Genomic DNA, 22,542 nt, shown 5'->3' on the forward strand with positions numbered 1-22,542 from the left:
ATGTGCACTTTACTTTTTCAAAAAAAGAAGAAAAAAAAAAGAATAATTAAAGGAAAGATTGCTTTCCCATACTAAACCCTTAATTGATGTAGCAGCAATCCTTGGCGGCAGCAAGCTATAAAATAGTTTATGTATGTGCTGAAGCCCCCACAAGTTCCTGTCTTTGTATGATGTCATCCATGTGGGTCAAATGCTGCATTTATATATATATATATATATATATATATATATATATATATATATATATATATATATATATATATATATATATATATATATATATATATATATATATATATATATATATATATATACACATAAATATTTGTTCTTCTATAGTTTTTAACTAATATAATGTCATCCTTATCTTCTATTTGCAGTTTGCCTACAACTTCATCTATTAGTTATGAGTTCTCTGATGACACCTTAGAAAGTAATACATTAAAATTTTTTTGTTTAATTAGTATATTTATTCTATGTTGTTTTATTAGGAATGATTTTATACATTTTTAATTTGTGGAAGTGTTTTGTACATTAATTTATAACAAATACAAGCATAATATGTTGACTTCTGAGACAGACACAAAATAAATTTAACATTTAAAATAGTTTAACATTTTCTATAATTGCATAATTAAAAAAAATTTTTATTTAGATTATTTTGTGTTTTTATTAGTTTGTTTTAATTGTTTAGTTTTTTAATTATAATTTTTATTGACTTGTGTTTATATTTTATATCAAATAATCAATCATTAAGTATTTTTATTTTTTAATTTTTATAATGTGATTTTCTTTACACATTTGCACAAAAATTTTAATCTCAAAATATTTATTTAAATTTTATTTGCATTTATTCATAGATAATCTGTATCTTAAGAATGTTTCAATTAGCACTGGAGATCATCCAGTAAGTTTTTATTTTCTTTTGAATTTTGTTTAAAAAATCATGCATGGTAATGATATTGTTACCATAGTCAATGTTAAGCGGTTAATTTCAGGTTGAATTAGCTGATTGGACTCTAGTAAATAAAAAGTTACGTCTTAATGGATTGGCACCTGTTGTCCTTACCCACCCTACCAAACTGATGCCTCATTCAGGTTAAGATTAAATTATATGACATGTTTTTAAATATTTAATTACACCAAGCAACGAAAGTTTTGTTTGTTTGTATATTTAACTATTAAATCAAATAAGTTTTGGGCTGAGAAAAACAAAATTGTTTTATTAGCTCTAAATCCTGAGATAACCAGTAACAATAAATTTGAATTTCAGTCAATTTGCAACACAGTAGTATGAAAAATAATTATAATAAATATAATTGACACCTAATAACATTTATATAACAAGTATATTTGATTTTTTTCATTACAGATATATTCTAATCTTAAAAGTAAAAATTTCAAAAATAATATAGATTTTAAATATAGAATTGTTATTTTTGGTTTTATTACATGAAAAATTATGTTTTTTAACAAAAAACAAAAAAAATGCATTTTTTATGTATTTTAAGACAATTTTGATAAATAAGTTAAAATTTTTCGAAATTAAATATTATTTTTGAAATTTTTATATAATTTTGCTTCATTTGAGTACCAGGTTGACATACTTTTAAAAAACTTTTTTTTTGAAAATATTAGGGACCCATTAAATATTCGAGGGTCTTGAGGGACCCCTTAAAATATTTTTTATTCAAAAAAATTTTAAATTTAGTGTTTTTGTATTAGATAGAACACATTAAGGGGGTCTCTGCATATTTTTTTCTAAAATGTTGTTTTTTGGGATGCCCTAATATATATATATATATATATATATATATATATATATATATATATATATATATATATATATATATATCTATATATATATATATATATATATATATATATATATATATATATATATATATATATATATATATATATATATATATATATATATATATATACATACATACGGTGTAAAAAATCTATTCCTGGCCACACACAGGGTGTTAGCCAGGAATATATTTTTTACAGCGTTTTTGAGATATTGGGAATATTAATTGTTATTGTTCTACAAAGTTTTAGGAATTTTTATTTGTTTTGTTGTATTACTTAAAAAAAAAGGTCATTGAATTTCAGGAATTTTAAACCCAAAAGAAGCAAAATTTTATAAAAATTTTAAAAATAATCATCATTTTATAAAAAAATTATTATTTTAGATTTCACTGTCTAGAAAATGGCATTTTTTAACTAAAAATAAAAAATTTGCATTTAAAAAAAAAATTTCTTCTTTTGAGACCCAACATGATATGCTTTTAATAAACTTTTTTTCTTGATAATATTAGGAGCCCGTCTGATGTTTAACCTTTTGGCTGATTTGTAAAATTAAAAGATATTTAGAAAAATTCAACTAAAATAACCAAAAACGAAAAAAAAAAACAATTTTGAGATTTATATATCATTTTTTATTTTATAGCATCTACAAAATTTATAAACAAAAAATTGAAGTCTTCATTGTATAAATAATGAGTGATATTTAGAAAAGCAAGCAGGGCACAGGTCTACATCACAAGATTGACACAGCCAAGACGTGTGAACTCGGGTCGCTCAGCTGTGTGTTAGGGAAGTGGATAAGGGTCAGTCATATTTTTAGCTCTCTGCATCCCCTTGATGTTCGTCTCCGAGAAGTGACTTAGGCAGGATAGTAATTACCAGCCAAACTTACTACAATCAACATAAAATTAATTCTTGACATTGGGGAGTACTTATTGTTGTTTATGTTTTATAAAAAGTAGCTGTTAAGGATAGCCCTAACAAATAAAGAAAATGCTACCTTAGTTGTCCACTTCATAGTTCTTCTTTCACACAAATACAGATAAAGTTGTGCATCACCCAAGTCTACACCCCCCATTACTTGATTGTAGAGAGCTATTACATTTGGCTTCATGACAAAATTATCCCTCCTGTTGCGTAGTTCAGTAAAACCTCCTTTGGCAACAGTAGATAATAAGATTGGCTTTTTTTTCCATGTTGATATGCTACACATAACAATGGACCCTTTCTAGACTAGCAAGCCTCCTTATTTTTAAGCTTTGTCTTTATACATGTTTCTGGCAGGCCTTTTCTGTTAGCTCTGACTGTGCCTGTGGTCTGATGTGCATGAAGATCCAACAACAGTTATGTAGAAGTAAAATAGTTATCAATACCCAAGTGATAGCCACAATGAGGAAGAAGCAGAAGACAAAAAACCAAGTTGTAGGTTGTACCATAGGTATTGGGTGTTTGTTCTGGTTCTTTACCACCCTTGTAAACTTCAAACTGGCATAGGTAGCCATTAGTGCTGTCTGAAAGACACCATAACTTAATGCCGTAACGAAAATGGTGCTTGTACTTGGCATATACTGACGCAGATGTGGTGTCTTTCCCTTGAATCCAATCACAATTTCATTGATAGAAATGTCTTTTGGGGGATTATAGTAATACACAAATTTACATTTAAAATGGTCTGCTAAAAACTTTATTTTGCAAATTTTATCTAGTGCATGCTGAACATTTAAGAGCTCGTTATCTGCAAAGTGTATAAATTTGAGAAGAAGTTGGAATTGGTCACGACAAAAGTGAGTTACGAACCAGGGAGTAGAACTACAAGGGTGAGTGACATCCCAGTACAGTGAAATATTAACTTTCTTTATTAGACTTATATTAATAACAACCCCCAAGAATGCTCTTATTTCTAAAATATTAGTCTTTCCTTGTTTGATCCATTTATGGCATCTAGATATTGGGTGGTCCCTCAAGTATTGCTGGTTACGTAGAATCCAAACATTAGCATAATGGTTAGTATTGGTTACTATATATTCTAAAAGTTCTAGAGTAAAAAACAGGTTAAAGTAGTCAATAGGAGTAGAATCAGGTGCAATAATATGCTTTGGGCCATATTCAGCAATAAAAGGAAATCTTCTGTTCCACAATCACTTTAAAAACAGGAATCCACAAATCTGGTACATCTTCACCATCTCTATCATTATCATATCAAAGACTTAAATAAAACATACTCAAAAAATACCTCTGTGATGTTATATGATAAACTAATTTTAACCAGTTAATATTGATAATATAACTATTATATGAATAAAATTGTGCCTTCATCAAAAAAAACTTTCATCATACATACATTGACATGTCTTCAGTCATTTTCACTCATTTTTACAAAAAAACATATACAAACAATATATTAAAAGAAAGAAAAAAATATGCACTACCTAGTGGTACCATTTATATTTTACCAAAATATGATATTTTTGCAATAAAGGTCATAATTTTAAAGATTAGTAAAAGCCACAACTTGGCACACTTCAACAGAAAAGCTTTGGCCGCAGTCAAAAGGTTAAGCGACTTGACCTAAAAATATATTTTTTCAAAACTTTTTTAATTCTAGTATTATTTTATTATATAGAACACATTTAGGGCTGTGCAGTCTGGATTTTAAGTAATGTGTAAAATTTGGACCACTCATATATATATATATATATATATATATATATATATATATATATATATATATATATATATATATATATATATATATATATATATATATATATATTATATATATATATATATATATATATATATTTATATATATATATATATATTTTTTTTTTTTTTTTTTCTGTTATTCACCTCCCCATACTTAATAGTGGTTATAACCCTCTATCAACTCTTTAACTCCGAAACACGAACCTTAACGAACAAGGCCGCTGCGTGGAGAAACAAGTTGAGCGCGGTACTACCAGGGGCGTGGTGGGGATTGAACTCGGAACCTCTCGCTTATGAAGCGAGCGCTTTACCACTACACCACTACCGCATATATATATATATATATATATATATATATATATATATATATATATATATATATATATATATATATATATATACATATATATATATATATATATATGTATATATACACACACACATACATACAAAGCCAGCGCTATTAGGGAGTTTGTGACTAATGATACAAAAATTTATTGATTGAATTTTTGTACCATTAGTTGGCAAATTAAGAGCTTTTTGTGCCTTTAGTCAGAAAATTGTGGTTTTGAAGGACTTTTTTTTTTTATTGAGTTGAGACTAAAATAATTTAAAAATATATTTTTACATTTTGTTTAAAAAATTAAAAAAAAAAATTTATTTCAAATAATCACAGTTGCAGTTTAATTCTCTTCTTTTAATATTTTCTGAATAAATGTCACATAAATGATATTAAAAGATAATAAAGTTCTTGCTCAACACAAAACTGCTGAACGCATATGCAAACCATTTCATACAAACATTTTGAATTGCCTAATACTTCCTAACAAGGCCTGAATGTGAAACTTTGACATTAAGTTAGAGAAGATTCTATTGCTTTAGTCTTGATGCTGAAACCTTTTCCTGTGAAAAGTTCAGATGTTGAGCAAGGTCGCTTAATTCTGTATGACTCAATCTGTGTAGTGTATCATCTTTTGATAATTCACATATTCCACATCCTGATTTTGATCAAAATCAGGATTTTATGCTTGTTTTCTTCTTTTTTTCTATTTCTACTTCATTTCTGTCTTTTATTTTCTGCTTCTAACTTTGTGGTGAAATAATATTTTGAATGCAACCTGTAGTTCCTTAAGATTGAGTAAAAAAAACTTTTTTTGAACTTGACACTTTTTCTTACCATAAAAAAAAAATCTTTTTCCTGGCATCATTCTTGAAAATTCATCACTTTGAAATAAGTTAATCACTATTTTGACTGTTTCTGGTGAATTAGGTTTTCCAGTTTTATTTTCCTGGCAATTACAAAATCCTCTGCTCACGTTTTACCTTACCTTTTTACTAAATTTACTCAAACACTCTAAAAAAATTTGACGTCTTTTTATGTGACCATAATTCTGATGCAAGTGTTAACATTTGCATCTTATGGCAAAACGAGTCAGTCACTAAAATTTATTTTTGATTTCATACATTAGAAGTCTCTAACCTTTGTTTATGTTATTGTTTTAAAATGGTGCTAGAAATGTTTACACAGTCTCATAAAAATTTTTAATAAGCTTTTATAAGTAATAAAAATTTTAATATTTATCATAAGTTTCAACATTTTGCTTTTTGTTTCCATATTTTTTGTATTTTTGTTGTAACTATAATAAGTCTCTTTTACTTTTGTTTTTACTTCTTTTGTGTGTTTCAAAAGGATCACAACACTTTGTTAGTTTTCTTTCAAAATATTTGCCATAGAATTGCTCATGATAGACTTGCTCATGACTATAATTCTTATTGAACTATATTTTTCTTTTAATATGCCATAAAAAAGATTTTTGAATTGGATAAAACCTTTTTTTTTTAAAAAAAACAAACAACAGTTTTGTGGCAATTAATGTTGATAATATTTCATTTTTATTTTTATTTATTTTTGCTTTTTATTTACCATCTAAAGACATTACACAAAACATTAAAGTATCATTATTTAAGATAGGTAAGAGTTAAAGTGTATTTTTTGGACAAAAAACAATCGCTTTCTTTTTTTTTCTTTTAACATATCATTTCTTAGCTCAGACTTAATTATTAAGTTATATATTAACAAATTTTAGTTTTAAATAATATGAAAAGATGATTTTTGATAATGATGATAATGGCATGATAATAATGACATGAAGATAATGACATGATGATAACTTGATCATGAGAGACTCAATTGATTCTTAGTAGACCTAAAAAATAGCGATGATATACAAATAAACTTTTCCCTAGGGGTTTTGAGTGACAGCCTCTTTTTTGCGCCAAAAATCAATAATTTTTGTGAATATTTTAAAATAAAATTGAATAAATGAGGCACCTCTTGAAACTATCAAGTACTATTTTTGAATTTCTTAAACTTGATAATGTCAAAGTTGCTTTGTCATATCTTAAGAACCAATATGTGTTTTTGGTTAATATTATGTAGTTAATATAGTTTTTTGTTATGTAATGTAAATAAAGTGCAAATGAATTAGTTATGAGATGCGAGGATGACGTTGTCTTTGTGAATTCATACAAAATGACTCTTTTATAACAAATTAAGTTATATATTATATGTTTCTAAAAATAATTTATATTCAAAAAAGATAAATGGATTTCATTGGAAGTCATCAAAGCATCTACCAATAAGAGTAGGTTATGGAATCAATGTATCAAAGCCAGTTGTGACAACAATTTTTACCTGAAAAATATCTATGAGTTAGCCAGTAAAAAATTTTAGCAAACTAGTTAAAAGAGCACGATGAAGTTTTCTGATGTCTAACCTCTAATGTCTAACCTCTGATGTCAGCTCTTTCTAACTACTACAAGAACTGTTCGACAACAATTACTCAGGTACTTGATTCTGTGGTTTGTCAGTTGACCTACCAAAGATGAGCGCTACTCTAAATAACTCCTTCTATGTGGTCATTGAGATAACAACAATAGGTTCTAAAATTTAAGCTACACATATCCTCAACATCCAAACCACAAGGCTACATTATGCTAAATTTCTTTTGATTAGTTAAACATAATTTAAAATTTTAAAGCCAAATGAGTTGAATGGTTTTGGTATTATAAGATAATGTGCTCAAAAGCTGCAATGCTTCTTTTGCTAAGCAGTTTTATCTTCAATCATTCCTTATGGACAGGTAAAGTTTTAGAGCGAAGAAAACAATGAAAGATAACTCCCATATTTAAAGAAGGCAATAAAATTAATCCTGAAAATATCTCTAAATCCTCAGCTTTCTGTAAAACCATGGAAATAGTTGTGCATGGCATTATCTTGGATTGCTGTAATGCTAATAAATTCTTATTATCTAATCAGCTTGGTTTTCTAAAGGAAAAAGCTGCATCTGATGCAGATGGTGAGTTCTTCCAGAAGAATGGTGATGCCATCACTATTTTTCTGGAAGCTTATGGTACCTTGATTGACAATGAATCAAAGCTATCCTGTAAATGTTGTCTATACTGACTTTTCCAAAGCAGTTGATAAGGTTTCCCACTAAAGGCTACTAATTAAGCTTAAAGCGTATAGATTTAAAAACAACTACTTTACTTGAATGGATTTTTAGCTGGTTAATTAGCGTGAGCAAAAAGTTATAAATGAAAAAATGTAACATTCAACAGGATTCTGTTCTTGATCCTCTCCTATTCATATTATATCTAAATGATTTTATATTATATTTAAATTAATTGAACACCATTATTAACATTAAAAATAAATCCTTAGTTTAGACTTAAATTAAGACAACTACTATTCAGCCCACAAAATTTATTTAAAATTTATATTAAAAAGAAGTTTAATAATGTTGTTAAATTCAGTATTAAAGACTTTATTTAAAACATTTCAATTTATTTAAAATTTGTATATATGTTTATTTTGAACATTGTTAGATAATTAGAATATTCACTTAAATATAAATTTTTATCATAAATTTTTTATTTATGAGCTTTACAGTCTAATTTTTACAGTCTAATTGAGTGAAATAGTAATGACTTTGCTTAATTCAAGAAAAAATGTCATTAATAAAAGGTTAGAATATCAGAAAATAAAACTGAAAGCTCCAATCCTAAATTAAATATATGCGAGTTTCTATTGTCTAAAGGTAAATTTAATAACTGTTTAAAAATTTAAAATGAAGTAAAAGTTTTAAAATAAAGCTTTAAAACTTAAACTTTATTACTCAGCTGTGTTTATTTTGATCATAACCTTTACCAGCTTTTTATAAATTCTTCCTGTAATTATATATCTCAAGAAAAAAACCCTATGCATATATATATATATATATATATATATATATATATATATATATATATATATATATATATATATATATATATATATATATATATATATATATATATAATATATATATATATATATATATATATATATATGCATAGGGTTTTTTTGTAAATATATATTCATATATTTACAAACAAACTCACTTGATCTCACTCACTTGATTATATTTCCTTGACAAACTATAAACAAACTCACTTGAACAGTTTGGATAATGTTGAATAAAATAGTTTTTGTAAACATACTAAAATTATTTAATTATAAAAATGATAATAAATGAATGGTTGGACTACTTTGGTTAAACTACCTTTAGAAATGGCATTGTTTTAGACCTTTGCAAATAAAAAAAGAAAATAAATAAATTTATAATTACCCATTTTTGGCTAATAATTTGATTTTCCACAACAAAGGTTTCCTGATAAAATTCCCCTTTTTAATACTAGATATACTAGATTACCATAAATTTACTCAACAAACACATTTTTATCTTCAAAAAAAAAAGTCTTACTTCACTTTACAAATGAATTTTGTATTAACTAAGATGTTACTGCTTCAAAAATAAAGATTTAAGCTGTAAAATCAAACATGACATTGCAATAAAAAAACAATATAAAGCAATAATGAATACCTAATGCTTTACCTAACCAATGAATTGCAATAGTTGAACATTTGATAATGATGATGATGATGATGATGATGATGATGATGATGATGATGATGATGATGATGATGATGATGATGATGATGATGATGATGATGATGATCATCATCATCATCATCATCATCGTTATAATTATCATCATTATCATCATCATCATTTATTTTATTTACCTGAAAAATGTTGAAAAATTAGTTTTTATACATTATTTATATAGCTGTATAATCATGTTTTTATAGTTTTATTTGTTCTAATTGCAGATGGTTATACAATTCTTGATAGCAAATCTAGTGATTTACTAAGGAGAAACATTTTGCATCTGCTTCAAGAGAATGAATATATGAGAAAGGCTATGAAAGAGCGACAATCTAAAAATTTTAAGCAAGTATTAATTATTTTTTTATTGGTGTATTTTTTAATTGATTTCTAGTCAAATTTAATTGATTTTTTGTATTTCTAGAATGTTTAAGTATATTTTGATAATTAGCAACTTTTTACAAACTTATATTTTTAAGCTATCAGTGGTGACTAAACATATTGGTGGTAACTAAATATAGTGGTAATGACTAAGCATAGTGGTGGTGACTAAACATAGTGGTGTAAACTATAGCTACTAGTGGTGCCTAAAAAAAACGCATTGTGTATTTTGTAATAAGCTAATAAAGTAGACCTCTGATAGATGCACATTCTTTAGAATGCACACTTTGAATTAGAATTGACTAAGAATTATTATAATTTAAATGACTTATTATTTGAAATACTCTTTGAATTAGAATTGGCACTAGAACTGAAAAATTAAAAACAATGTTTATTTCATTGTGGTGTTTGTTGTGATTTTGTTTTATTATATTGCATAAATAGTTGTGTTAGTTTTACTTTGCTATCAAAAACATCAAGTACTAGACAATTATCTTTTCATTTTCATTTGGTTTTATAGATTTTTAGTTAGTAGCATAGTTCATAGTATATTTTAGTTGTACAATTTAGTTTTGATATTTAGAATTCACATTATTAGGTTTACAAATTATACATTTTTACATTCATGCTTTTTTTTTAGTTTTTAAGTAGTCGGAACATAAAAGACAAAAGAAAAGTTGTGTAAAATTCAAGATATGATTTTTATTTATTTGTAGACAGTTAAATAGTTACCTTTTTAAATGTTTATAGGTTAATTCCGTGTAAAAGAGGGCAATCATTCCACCCACCCCTCAGATTTCAAATTTATACCAATGGTACTTTTATTAAAACATGAAAAAAGTGCAAAGTTTAATCTGAATTCCAAATGATGCAAAAGTTATAAGTTTTTTAAATTATAGATTTTTTAGTCGTATTTTTTTTCAAATATTTTCAAAAGTTGGTACCTGACCATTTTCGAGGGTGCTTAATCCAAAAAATGTAGGAGGATTTTATGTTTCATAAGTTGTGCTTTCACTAACTTCCACAGCTGCCTAACTTTCATGGATTTAAATTTTTTTTTAAATGAAAAATGAGATGTTAGAATATCTTGATAAATAATATGGCTTTAGTCTCTTAAAACATATTAAAGATATGCTATTTTGAAATTCAAATAAAAAAACTACCTATTTGGGCTTATATTCTCAATTATAAATTTTATGGTGCTGAATCCAAAGAAAAAAAGATAATATTTCAATTCAAAAATTCTGATAACCGTTTCAGATTTTAAAATGATGAGTGAAGTTTTTTGCATTTTTGCCTTGGGTGACACTTTCACACATTCCTAAAGTTGCCCAACCCTTATTGTGAAATGAAAGATGTTAGGCAATCCTAATATAAAAAATAGTTTAGATCTCTTATAGCATTAAAGAATATGACCCTGCATAAGTTTGAATTTCTACTCAACATTTTAGAAAGTAAAAACATAGAAATACAATTTGCATTACAAGATTTTGAAATTTTTTTTGTTATACAATAATTTACTCTTCATAATATAGTCTAATAATTAGATATTATTCCTAATAATATTGTAAATTTTAGTGGCTGGTTGTATTTTATGTAAAAATCCTAAATTTAATGTTAAAAAATGTCTAATCAAAGTGCAAAATTTTTTGAAAAAGAGTAAAAAAAAAAAAAGAAAAAATGAACAGAAAAAACAAGAAAAAATTAAAACTATTATGCAAATATTAAAGTTAAACCATTTTATATCATTATATATCAAGTTTATATGATTTACATTATATATCAAGTTTATATCATATACATTATATATCAAGTTTATATCATTTACATTATATATCAAGTTTATATAATTTACATTATATATCAAGTTTATATCATTTACATTATATATCAAGTTTATACTATTTTAACAATAATTTTTTACAGTTATAAGGAAAATATATTTTCACTAATTTTTCTTTTGAGATGTGGCACATTTTCTTTGAAGAAAAACATTGTTGTCCAGAAGGTGTTGATGTTATTTTAACAAGAGAAAAAGCAATCAATTTAGGACCCCCAGCTTATGTTAGCTAAGTTTAGTACTGTTGGCTTGAATAATGTGGATGCATGAGCTTTACATAAAATCATTATTCTCTTTTTCAATTTCAGAAGCTGCACTAACTTACTAGTACCAAGCCAAATAAAGTTTGTTGCATTTACAAATTCAGTATTGCAATATCATGACAATATAATCATATCAACAGTTCCATAATTTTTTTGCTAAGGAAAATGTTAGAGCAAAACCATCATCATCAGATACACTTTTATCTTCGTGGTTGAAAGAGAAGATGTAAATTGATAGTAACTTTTTTTCCCAGTAGCAGTTGATGCTTTAGAAAATCTAATAATAAGTTTGTTTTGAACTAGCTCCATTTCTTCAGTAGTGACACACACAAACATGAACCCCCTGATTGACTTTTGACTTTATTCAAAAGTTTGATTCAACAGATAACATTTGATCTGTGATTAGACTATGAAAGCTAGCAGTAGCAACAAGCATTTTACAGTGCTACATATTTGATTTGATGCTGTTCAACCACATCAGGGTATGCTATGGCGCATTTTTTGTTGCATAACAACTTAGTCTTTTGAATTTTAATTTTGCAAACTGATAACTCTTTCATAGCTTTTCTGAAAAATTTCTAAGTTTCTAACAATAGGTAGTTGCTGCTTTTTATTAGAAACTTTAGGGTTTTTTTATGCATTCAAAAAGGAATACTGGATTGTTCATTTTAATTTGAATTTTCTTAAGAACTTCTATAACATTTGCTGCGCAAGATCAGATTCAGAGACATCCGGAAAAGTTGCAAGTTTAAGTTGCTTCTTTAACTTGATTTGTTTTTCTCTCTCCAATTAAAGGTTTACTAGAGGTTTTGAGTAAATGAACCTTTAGAGGAGACGATTCTAGTTCACACAGAGTATTTTTGAGCAATGATCAACTTGATTTCATCATACTTTGGTTTCCATGTCAACTACATTTTGTTCCTATACTTCAATTAATACTAATTTATTTATGCATTATTCACCTAGTACTGCAAATTTGCCTTTACTACATTGAGACCTATCCAATTTGATTTAACAAAGACTGTCTGTAAAATAAAAGGAGTTCTTTTAATGTTTTATCAAAAATATTGCCCCATGGCAATTCATGATCCTGTATGAAATTTGATGATCATGTATTAATCTGTTTAAAAATTCATGATCATGTATGAAATTTGGATGTCTGCACCATGAAACTATTATACACATCACTTGTAAGACCACATTTAGACTATGCTATCTCGGTTTGGAATCTTCACTAAAAACAAGATATAGACTATTTGGAAAAAGTTCAAAAAAGAGCGACAAAAATGGTCCCATCTTTAAAAAAATGAAATATGAAAACAGACTTGAAGTTTTTAACCTGGAATTGTTAGAGAAATGAAGAACTCGCGGAGACATTATACAAATGTATAGAATAGTACATGGCTGCAACCAAATTTCATTACAAAAACCAATAAATTTTATAACCAACAGAGTATTAGACAGAAAAAAAAGCAGAAATCACAACTTTAGATTCTCAAGGGAATACACTCCAAAATGTAATGCAAGGTATAACTTTTTCATAAATCGAGTCTGTAATAATTGGAACAATTTAGATTATGAAACTGTTAATGTGAAAACGATTAACACTTTTAAAAACAATAAAAAAGATAAAAGTAAACTCCAACTGTTAAAGTAATCTTTTATGTGATTACTTTCCTTCTAATTTTTACACTACGGTTTTCAATTTAATAATAATAATAATAATAATAATAATGGTATTTTTTGAATTAAAATGTTTGTAATAATTACCCTTACTATTCAGTGCAAAAATGATTTTTTGCTATAAGTATTGAGTGGTTGGATCTTTTTGTCTGTAACTGTATATGTATTTTACACTTACTAATTTTGCCTACCTGACATTGAACAGTTCAGTTGAAATAAATAATTTTGCATTTATGGTTCATTTATGAATCATAAATGCAAATGTCAGAGATTTTAATTTTGTAATTTAAATTTAAAAGTTTATTAAAAGTTTGCATGGAAATTTTTAAATTTTAAAAGGGATTAAAATTAAATTTATGTAATTTACAAATTTAAGTAACAGCAATGCAAAAAAACAAGCTTTGTTCATGAAATCAAGGTCTCTGCTTATTAAATGTTTTATAATTTTTTGCTTTATGTGATGAAGATTCTGCATCCTTATCAAATTGGTATATTGTTTACTATGCTACCCATGTTATCAGCATTAAACAAACAAATACTTCTATACCCAATTTTCTTTTACTTTTTTACAAGTGTAGCACCCTTAGTTTCCATTTTTAGTGTTGTTGATAGTTTCTTAAATGAACAACAAACAAAATAGTTTGGTATTATAAAATGTTTGAACTGATTCCAAATGTTTGAGTATTAAGTAGTACCAATATACTTTGAAAGGTGTAAGCTTTTCAAAGTATATTGATACTACTTAAAAAACTACTTAAAAAAAAAAATTGACCTGGTACCCAAATAATGATTACCATGAAAACATTAATATAAATAGTTAACATATTGTTTAAAAATTTTATATGCTGTTTTTATTTTTTATTTTTAAACAGAATCATGCAAGTTATGACAGAAAAGGTTTGAGGTATGTAAAATCTTGTGTGTTTATTTAATATTTAATTAATATTAAAATTACTTTGTTAGTTTATTTAGTATTTTTTATTTAATTAGTTGTTTTCTATGAAGCCAGGATATCAATATTTCCAAACTGTGTTAAAGGTTAAAATTCTCTTGTTATGTGATAAGTGCTATGCACAGTGGCTTGCCATAATATCAGATTTACTGGAATAATACCAATTTGTTTTCGACAATTTGCCTGTATGTTTCAAATGTGGTGGAATAACTTTTTTTACTCTGGTAGTATTTATTAACACATATTACTTTACAACTAGCTGTCATGACCCGTACGGTACAGTGTAAATCTGTCCCACACCCGACTATATCTAAACTTGTTTATAATTTAGTCTTCTTACATCAATCAGTGAACTTTAATAAATAGCATAAAATCAATCAATTTAATACTCTTGGCTTTTGGTTAGCAATAAATTTTAACATGATGACAGTTGTATAATATTTCTTCCGATGTTTTAGAAATATTAAGGTTTTAGAAAAAAGATTTATAAACAAATTTTTTTAAACCCCTTATTAAAATTTATTTAAAATATAAAAGAGGACACAGAAAACGGGTCCTGGTTCCTATTTATGTCAAACAAGTTAGCTCTATCGGTTTGATTTTATTTTATAGAAACTCTTCTGTAAAGAATGTATCTATACGAAGTGATAATTTCAAAGATAAAAAAATAAAAAATTTGAAGAGAAACAAAAAATATTTTTCTTGAGGTTAAAAAAAAATACTGATGCACTTTTTAAAAATTTAATTAAAAAGTTATTATTCTTTACAAAGCGCTGTCAAAACCGGTACAATGATAACTACGTTACACAACTGTGACTTTATCTATACTTAATTTGCTCTTTACTTCAATAAATCTTAGTTTATGGCAAAACAAATCGATAACAAAGTTCTTGACTTTTGGTTAACGGTTTACTTAAATATTGTTAACATAACTAAAGTATCTTTAACAGAGATTACATTAGTGTAATATTTTTCCAGTGTTTTTGAAGGCTGTGATTAATTCAAGGCTATAATAAAAATTTTATAGATGAAGGCCTCTCATTAAGATTTCTTTATAAAGAAAAGAAAGACACAGTAACGGGTCACAGATCTTAGTTATGTCATACAAGTTAGTTTTATTTGTTTGTCATTTCTTATAGAAACTTTTCTGTAACTCATGACATATTCTTTGAATAAAGCTGTTTTTTTGTAGCAGGATTTGCGAATTGTTAAATTATTATTGTTAAATTATTATAGCTATTATTTGTACCGAATCTCAGTACAAAAACATTCTTAATGGGAATGGAAATATCTAGATCCGTAATTCCCAAAGTGATTAAAGTATCAATGTATTTCATTCACATAAAATAACGGAAAAATATAAAATCAAAGTGAAAATGGTAATACATCCATACTAAAATTATTTCAAAGAGAAAAAATATAAAAATTTATGTGAGAAACAAAAAACATTTTTCTTGTGATAAAATAAGAAATTTTTTTGGTAAAAAAAAATTACAAAAAAACATATTTAACATAAAACATATCAAAAGTACTTACAAAAGCAACTTAAATAATTTTTCATTATTAGATAGTAAATACTATGAAGATTAACTTTCTTATAGCTTTTAGAAAATGATCAACATTCAGAACATTTCTTAAATTATTCTCTGTAGGAAAATTTTCAAAAATCATAAGAGAAGGAACTCGACCTAAAAATGGAACTAGAATTATTTTAAACACTTGTTACACATTAATTAAAAATTAACGTGTCATGCAATCAATTAATTCATTTGAAAACTCAAAACTTTGAAACTGACTTTTCACTTTTCCCTAACCCTGACAGACCATCGTGATTGTGAGTTAAGTCTATTACCATAAAACATCACAACAATTAATTATATAGTATAGCATGTTACAGTAAACTCTAAATAACTCACACCTTCAAGCGACAAAGAAATTAATTTTTAAAGACTTATTGTTAGTATAATAAAAAGTATACATAAAAAAAAACCTCAACCGGAATTTCAAAACTAGTTCAAATTGTTGAGGGTTATTGAGTTATCTTGAGTTTATTGTACATATTTTAAATACTAACAGCACACACTTAGAAAAACATACATAAACACTTAAAAAATAAATCTATAACTTTATGTAACACGTATTAACATTAACATATAATAAATAACACATGTTACATGCAATTACCACATCATGAGAGATATTAATACTTATCAAAAACCATTACAAACACCACATTTTAAAAATGAAATATTATTTGTGTAATATACATTCAATGATATACCTTGTAGTGCATGTTTATCAAAGTTATACAACAAATTATAAAATGTCTTGGTTCTGGAACCTGCTACATAGAATTTGGTTGTGTGAAAATCAAGGCCCTTTGAAATTAACATTAACTTTATCAAATGTTAGACAGTGACTTTTATTTCTTGTCATTGAGTATTGTTAATAAAAGTGTCTTTATTTAAATGAGTTAATTTGATAGCATTAAAATTATAGGGAAAAATTAAAAAATAACATAAAAATTAATTTACAAAAATATATTACAAAAAAACAACTGAAAAGTGTCTCAAAAGTTGTAAATTTCTCTAAAATGTATTTTACAACTTTTGAGCCACGTCATCTTCTCCTCCCAGCATCCTCTCTTTCCCTGGTGCTGCATGGCATGTCATCAATTATGTCCAATTAAAGGAAGGATGGACCTCCTCATACCTACACCAGTGATAGAAGGCCCTCTGGGATAGAGGACCCAGATGCTGGGAGCAATATGATTTAAATTCTTCTCATGTCGAGTCTGAAGTATATATATATATATATATATATATATATATATATATATATATATATATATATATATATATATATATATATATATATATAAATAAAGCCACAATAACTCGAAACCATGCAAACAACATAATAACCACTTAAAAACTAACACATAACATTATAACACATCACAAATGTAGAAAAATTTCATATATAAAAGATATTTACACACTTACAAAATATAAACCCATATAACTTTAACCCATATAAACACAAAACAAATAACACACAAATATAAATAACACACAAATATAAATAAATATATAAATTCAGAGAAATATATAAATTAGAAAATATACGAATACAACCTTATTTTTGTAATATTTGTTTAATGACATACCTCATAATAAATGTTTAACAACTTTAAAAACAAACAATCAAACAACCTGGTTTTTTATATTATAAAAGCAAACAGATTTTTTTAACTTCTTTAAAATAAGGTATTAAACAATCTTGTTCTTTAACATTATCATAGAGTTGACCATGTGAGATGAAAGGGTTTTGAAGATTAACACTAACTTTATCAAAAGTTTGACCTCTTGACCATTGAAAAGAGCAACGTCTTCTAGAGTCATCATTGTCTTCTAATATAGAAATTATAAATTACAGATTAATATACATTAAATACAATTGACAAAGGACTTAAATTGTGTTATTAATATAATGCATGAATTAAATAAATTACCTGACTTTAAAAGTTACTTTACTAATTTAAAAATAACATACTACATAAGTCATCAAATTAAAAAATTGTTGATCTTATTACTAAGTAAGCTGATGAAACAAAGTTTTCGATCCTATTACTGATTAAACAGATATTAACAGAATATTAAGATTTAAGAGTATATTTTTGACCATCGCGTGGTCAAAAATATATAAAGAGAAATAATGAAAGGCCAAGCATGCTTATAAAACTCTGTGTAAATGTGCACGAATGGGTAACAGCAGTATTAAGTTAAACAATAATATATAGTGATGCCAATTATCCCCTCTAACAATTGTTTATGGTATTCAGAAAATTAGTTTATTGTTTTGTTTTGATCAATTTTTTCACTGAAATATTTTGTTTTGCAGCCAGGATTTAAGTGTCAAAAATGTTTATCTTACTTTGTAAAAGCATGTTTATAATATTTATTTTGTTTGAAATATTTTTGCATATAACATTTTGCTTATCTTTGGGAAGGATTTCTGATATTTCTCCATATAAATTGGAAGAAATTTGTAAATTATTGAATAATATTGAAATGTCTCAGTATAAAATAGCAGGTCCTTAAAGTTTCTCCAAGCAGATTAAAAGAGTAAAGCAAAAATTAGATTTGCGTGTACCTTTGCAATGTCTTAAAAAAAGAACTTAGACGTGCACTTAGAGAACAGGAAATATCTGATAAATCCGCCAGCCAAGCAAATAAAAAAAGGCATTGGTGTATCTCAACACACAGTGCAGAGATGCTTGAAGGAGTTTGGACTAACTTCTAAAAGACCAGCTTGAAAACCTAAATTATCAGTAACTATGTTTAAAAACACTTGGAATAGGCAAAAAAATATATAAATTTTTTTTTTTTTTTTTTTTATAAACTGGAACTTTTTTATAAACTTTTTTTTTTTAAACTGGAAAAGGGTAATTATAAAAACTATCTATCATATTTATAAATATATAAATATTTCTTGTATTTACTCGCATATTTTGAGGTTTGATTCTATTATTTGTATTTCTATGGGGTATTTTTACGTTTGCTTTTTGGATGAATCAGATTTCCAAATTATAATTGATAAATCAATTTTTGTTAAAAGATGAGTGGAGGAAAAATTTCACCTAAGACTGCATTGTACCAACTTCAAGTATCCCACATTTGTCATGATGTGGTCAGTTATAAATTTCCAGGGCACTGGATAACTTTAAATTGTCAAAGACACTATGGGTCAAAATTAATATTAGCAAATTCTTCAAGATAATCTGTTGTCACAATTGAGAGTGATTCCTCAATGATAAAAAATATATCATGATGTAATATATCATGATTACTTGTGGAAAAATGAAGCCCCGTGTTACAAGTAAAAAAAAAAATTAAAAAAATGATGTTTTGGATTGTCCTGAAAATTCTCCAAATATGAATTCAAATGAGAATGTCTGGAAGCTCTTGAAACAAGTAAAGACTTAAAATGTGATTTATACAAAGCAAGAAAAGTTTTTAGAAAAGCGTGTTTATGTGTGAAATCATAGCGAGGAGCTCCAAAAAACAGTCAAAAACTGTATTTTTTTTTCTTTATTTTTGCTATATATAGTTTTTTGGTTGAATATATGGTTTTGTTTATTCTAGTTCCATATGTAAAATAAGAACATGATAAATCAAAAAAACTCACACAAAGCTCAATATAACAGAGAAATATCAATTTTTTTGTATGAACTCTGATAATATGGCAAGTCACTGTATATTTGTATGAACACTAATAATATCACTGTAAGTAGACTCACTGTATTATTTAGAGTTACTGTATTAGCTTGAGTCACTGCATTATCTAGAGTCACTGTATTATGTAGTATATCAAAAAATTATCACTGTATATTTAAGGTTGCAAAGTTAAAAATTTGTTAGTTTTTCAAAGTTAAGTTTTTTAAAATGTATTCGACAAATATAAACTTAAAATTTATAAACAGATTTTCTTTTCTTTGTTTATATTTTGTATTTATAAATGATGCTTTTGTATTTCTAAATGATATCTATAAATAAGTTCTTATAGTTTTTATTGATTTTGGTTAAAGTTTAAGTAATTATGTGAAATGTTTTATCATTAATTATGCTATTTATTTTATGTGTATTAAAGATACTTAATAAAGGAAAACTGGATTCAGATTGTTAGTTGTAAAAGCAATACAAAAATACATCTTGCAATCTTTTTAAAAACATAATGTCTTTTTTAGTTATCTTATTTTAAGTTTAATTACAGATTTGATTTGTTATAAATATAGTTGGTGTTGGTCGATGGACGATGGGGGGCACTATATATTATAATAATTTGACCTTCTATTTAGAAAAACTTTTGATCGTGCAAATTTTGGTATTGAGCAATTTTCTAAGTGTTGTTCTCAAAAGTTCCAGGAAGGGTTAGTCAATAAATGTGATTGTCACAATTTTGTGTTGGCTTCTGATTTTTGTAAAGATGTATGTGTTTTCTATCCAAAACTTGAGGTACTTACTATTTATTTTTAAGTTAGTTTTATTCAATCAAAAATAAATTGTTAGCTTTTGAATCAATTTGAAATTTTGTTTTGCATGCATTATTAAGTTACTATTATATATCATGAATTACTAAAATTTCTCTATATGTAGATTGTACCTGCCCAAACCTTTCAACCTTTGTTTTATATCCTCACCACAAGTTAGTTTATTAAAATATCAATTATAGTAGTTTATTTAAATCATTTTTTGCTTTTTTTTTAGTATATATATATATATATATATATATATATATATATATATATATATTCACCTCTCCTTGGTAGAGGGCTCAATACAGATATAGAGGCATTTTGTTTATGATATTTTTAACTCCCTAACTTCTAAATACAAACCTTGTTCCAAAAGATCTCTTAACAGGACTGCTGTACAGATAAACAAATTGAGCCCAATAGTATCACTGATTTCTACCAATTTAATAGTTCGTAATAAATTATACACTTATTACAAAAAATTTAAAAAGTGTTTTAAAAATGACTCAGTTAGAAAGTTAAACATGTTATCTTGAAACTATACTTTTAATTTGCATTACATCACATACATTTCTGTAAAATTTTTATGAATAGTTTTCTCTAAAACTATCGAGACAGCGAGTGAGGGAGTGAGACAAGTGAGCGAGATAAGGCTCAATTGATATATCAAAGATTTTTGTTAAAGTTATATAAAGTCTGGAATGCTGGTTTTCTCCATAAGCTCATTTTATATGGTGTATATGGTAAAGTTTTTAAAATTGTTGAATCATTTCCATCTAACTGCAGTATTAAAGTTATTTTTTAGGCCAGTACTCTTTTATTTCCAGTAACTTTAAAGGTACCACAAGGTTCTATCCTTGATCCTAAACTGTTTCTTATCTATGTTAATAATATTTCTGACAATATCACATCTAAAGTCTATTTGCTGATGACACTACAATATACTCTTGACAAAGAATCATAGCTTTTTGATTGCTCGAAACGCTGATCTTGAATCTGATTTTTCTTTTATAACAAATTGAGCTTTAAGTGGCTTGTGAATTGTAACTGCATCCTCTACTGTAAGTTTTTTTGGATTATCATTCACTACTGGCCTCTCATAGAAATCATCAATCAATACAAAGGTAGCATCTGTTTCCTTTTTCAAGAATATGACAATAATCAGAGCTCATTCAGCTAAGTTACATCCACTTTACTATATATGTCCCTTCAAGTTCTAAAATTGTTTACTTGTCTAGTTTTTTTTGCTCATCTTTCACATCATTCTTTATTTTCCACATAAATATTTTAGAATTTTAAATTTCTTAAACTATGCTCAATAGATTTACGATTTTGCTATGAGTTCTGATGAGTTGTTAAAGATTTTAAAAGTTTTGGAATTCATTGTATCTAAAAAGTCTGATGGAGTCTCATCCGTAAGGATTTTTTCAAACTATGACTTAGAATGTCAAAAATTACCCAGTACTCTTTATCAATAAAAACTGCTTTCAAAAAGATTTCAGCTTTAATTCTATCCGTTTTTACATCTTTTCGGACTCCCTTTGTTTTTGAATACAGAACTTTTTACCAGTTTTATATTGTGATCTCAGTCAAAAGATGCCAACACCAGTACTAAACACCTCTAAGGTGTTACCATGATTTGAATTTCACCTCTGCAACAGGCTCAATATACATCTGCCAATAGTCTTGTTGATCTTAATAGTGTAAATTAAAAATAATGCAATGTAGATAAAATAAGGTTTAAAATGACATTGCTAAATACTTGTTACATTTATTTTTAACAAGATAAAATTAAATTGCTATTTCTATTGATTTGATTTTTATTATATTTCTACTGATTTTAAGAAAAGTCTGCCGTTAGAAAAAAAAATTGG

General features: G+C 26.2%; 1 protein-coding gene across 1 annotated transcript in view; it reads left to right on the plus strand.

Annotated features, from left to right (window-relative positions):
* Window positions 1–343: 343 nt before the first annotated feature.
* The window catches only part of LOC101235262 (uncharacterized), a 34,419-nt gene continuing 12,220 nt past the window's right edge, over window positions 344–22,542 (plus strand). Inside the window, exons 1-6 of the mRNA XM_065810248.1 lie at window positions 344–433; window positions 861–907; window positions 999–1,098; window positions 9,737–9,861; window positions 14,552–14,583; window positions 20,492–20,648. Of these exons, the coding sequence (XP_065666320.1) occupies window positions 355–433; window positions 861–907; window positions 999–1,098; window positions 9,737–9,861; window positions 14,552–14,583; window positions 20,492–20,648 (540 nt within the window). The 5' untranslated portion in view covers window positions 344–354. The remainder of the gene's footprint in view (window positions 434–860; window positions 908–998; window positions 1,099–9,736; window positions 9,862–14,551; window positions 14,584–20,491; window positions 20,649–22,542) is intronic.

This window comes from Hydra vulgaris, chromosome 11, assembly GCF_038396675.1.
Source record: "Hydra vulgaris chromosome 11, alternate assembly HydraT2T_AEP".
NCBI classification, from domain to species: Eukaryota; Metazoa; Cnidaria; class Hydrozoa; order Anthoathecata; family Hydridae; genus Hydra; species Hydra vulgaris.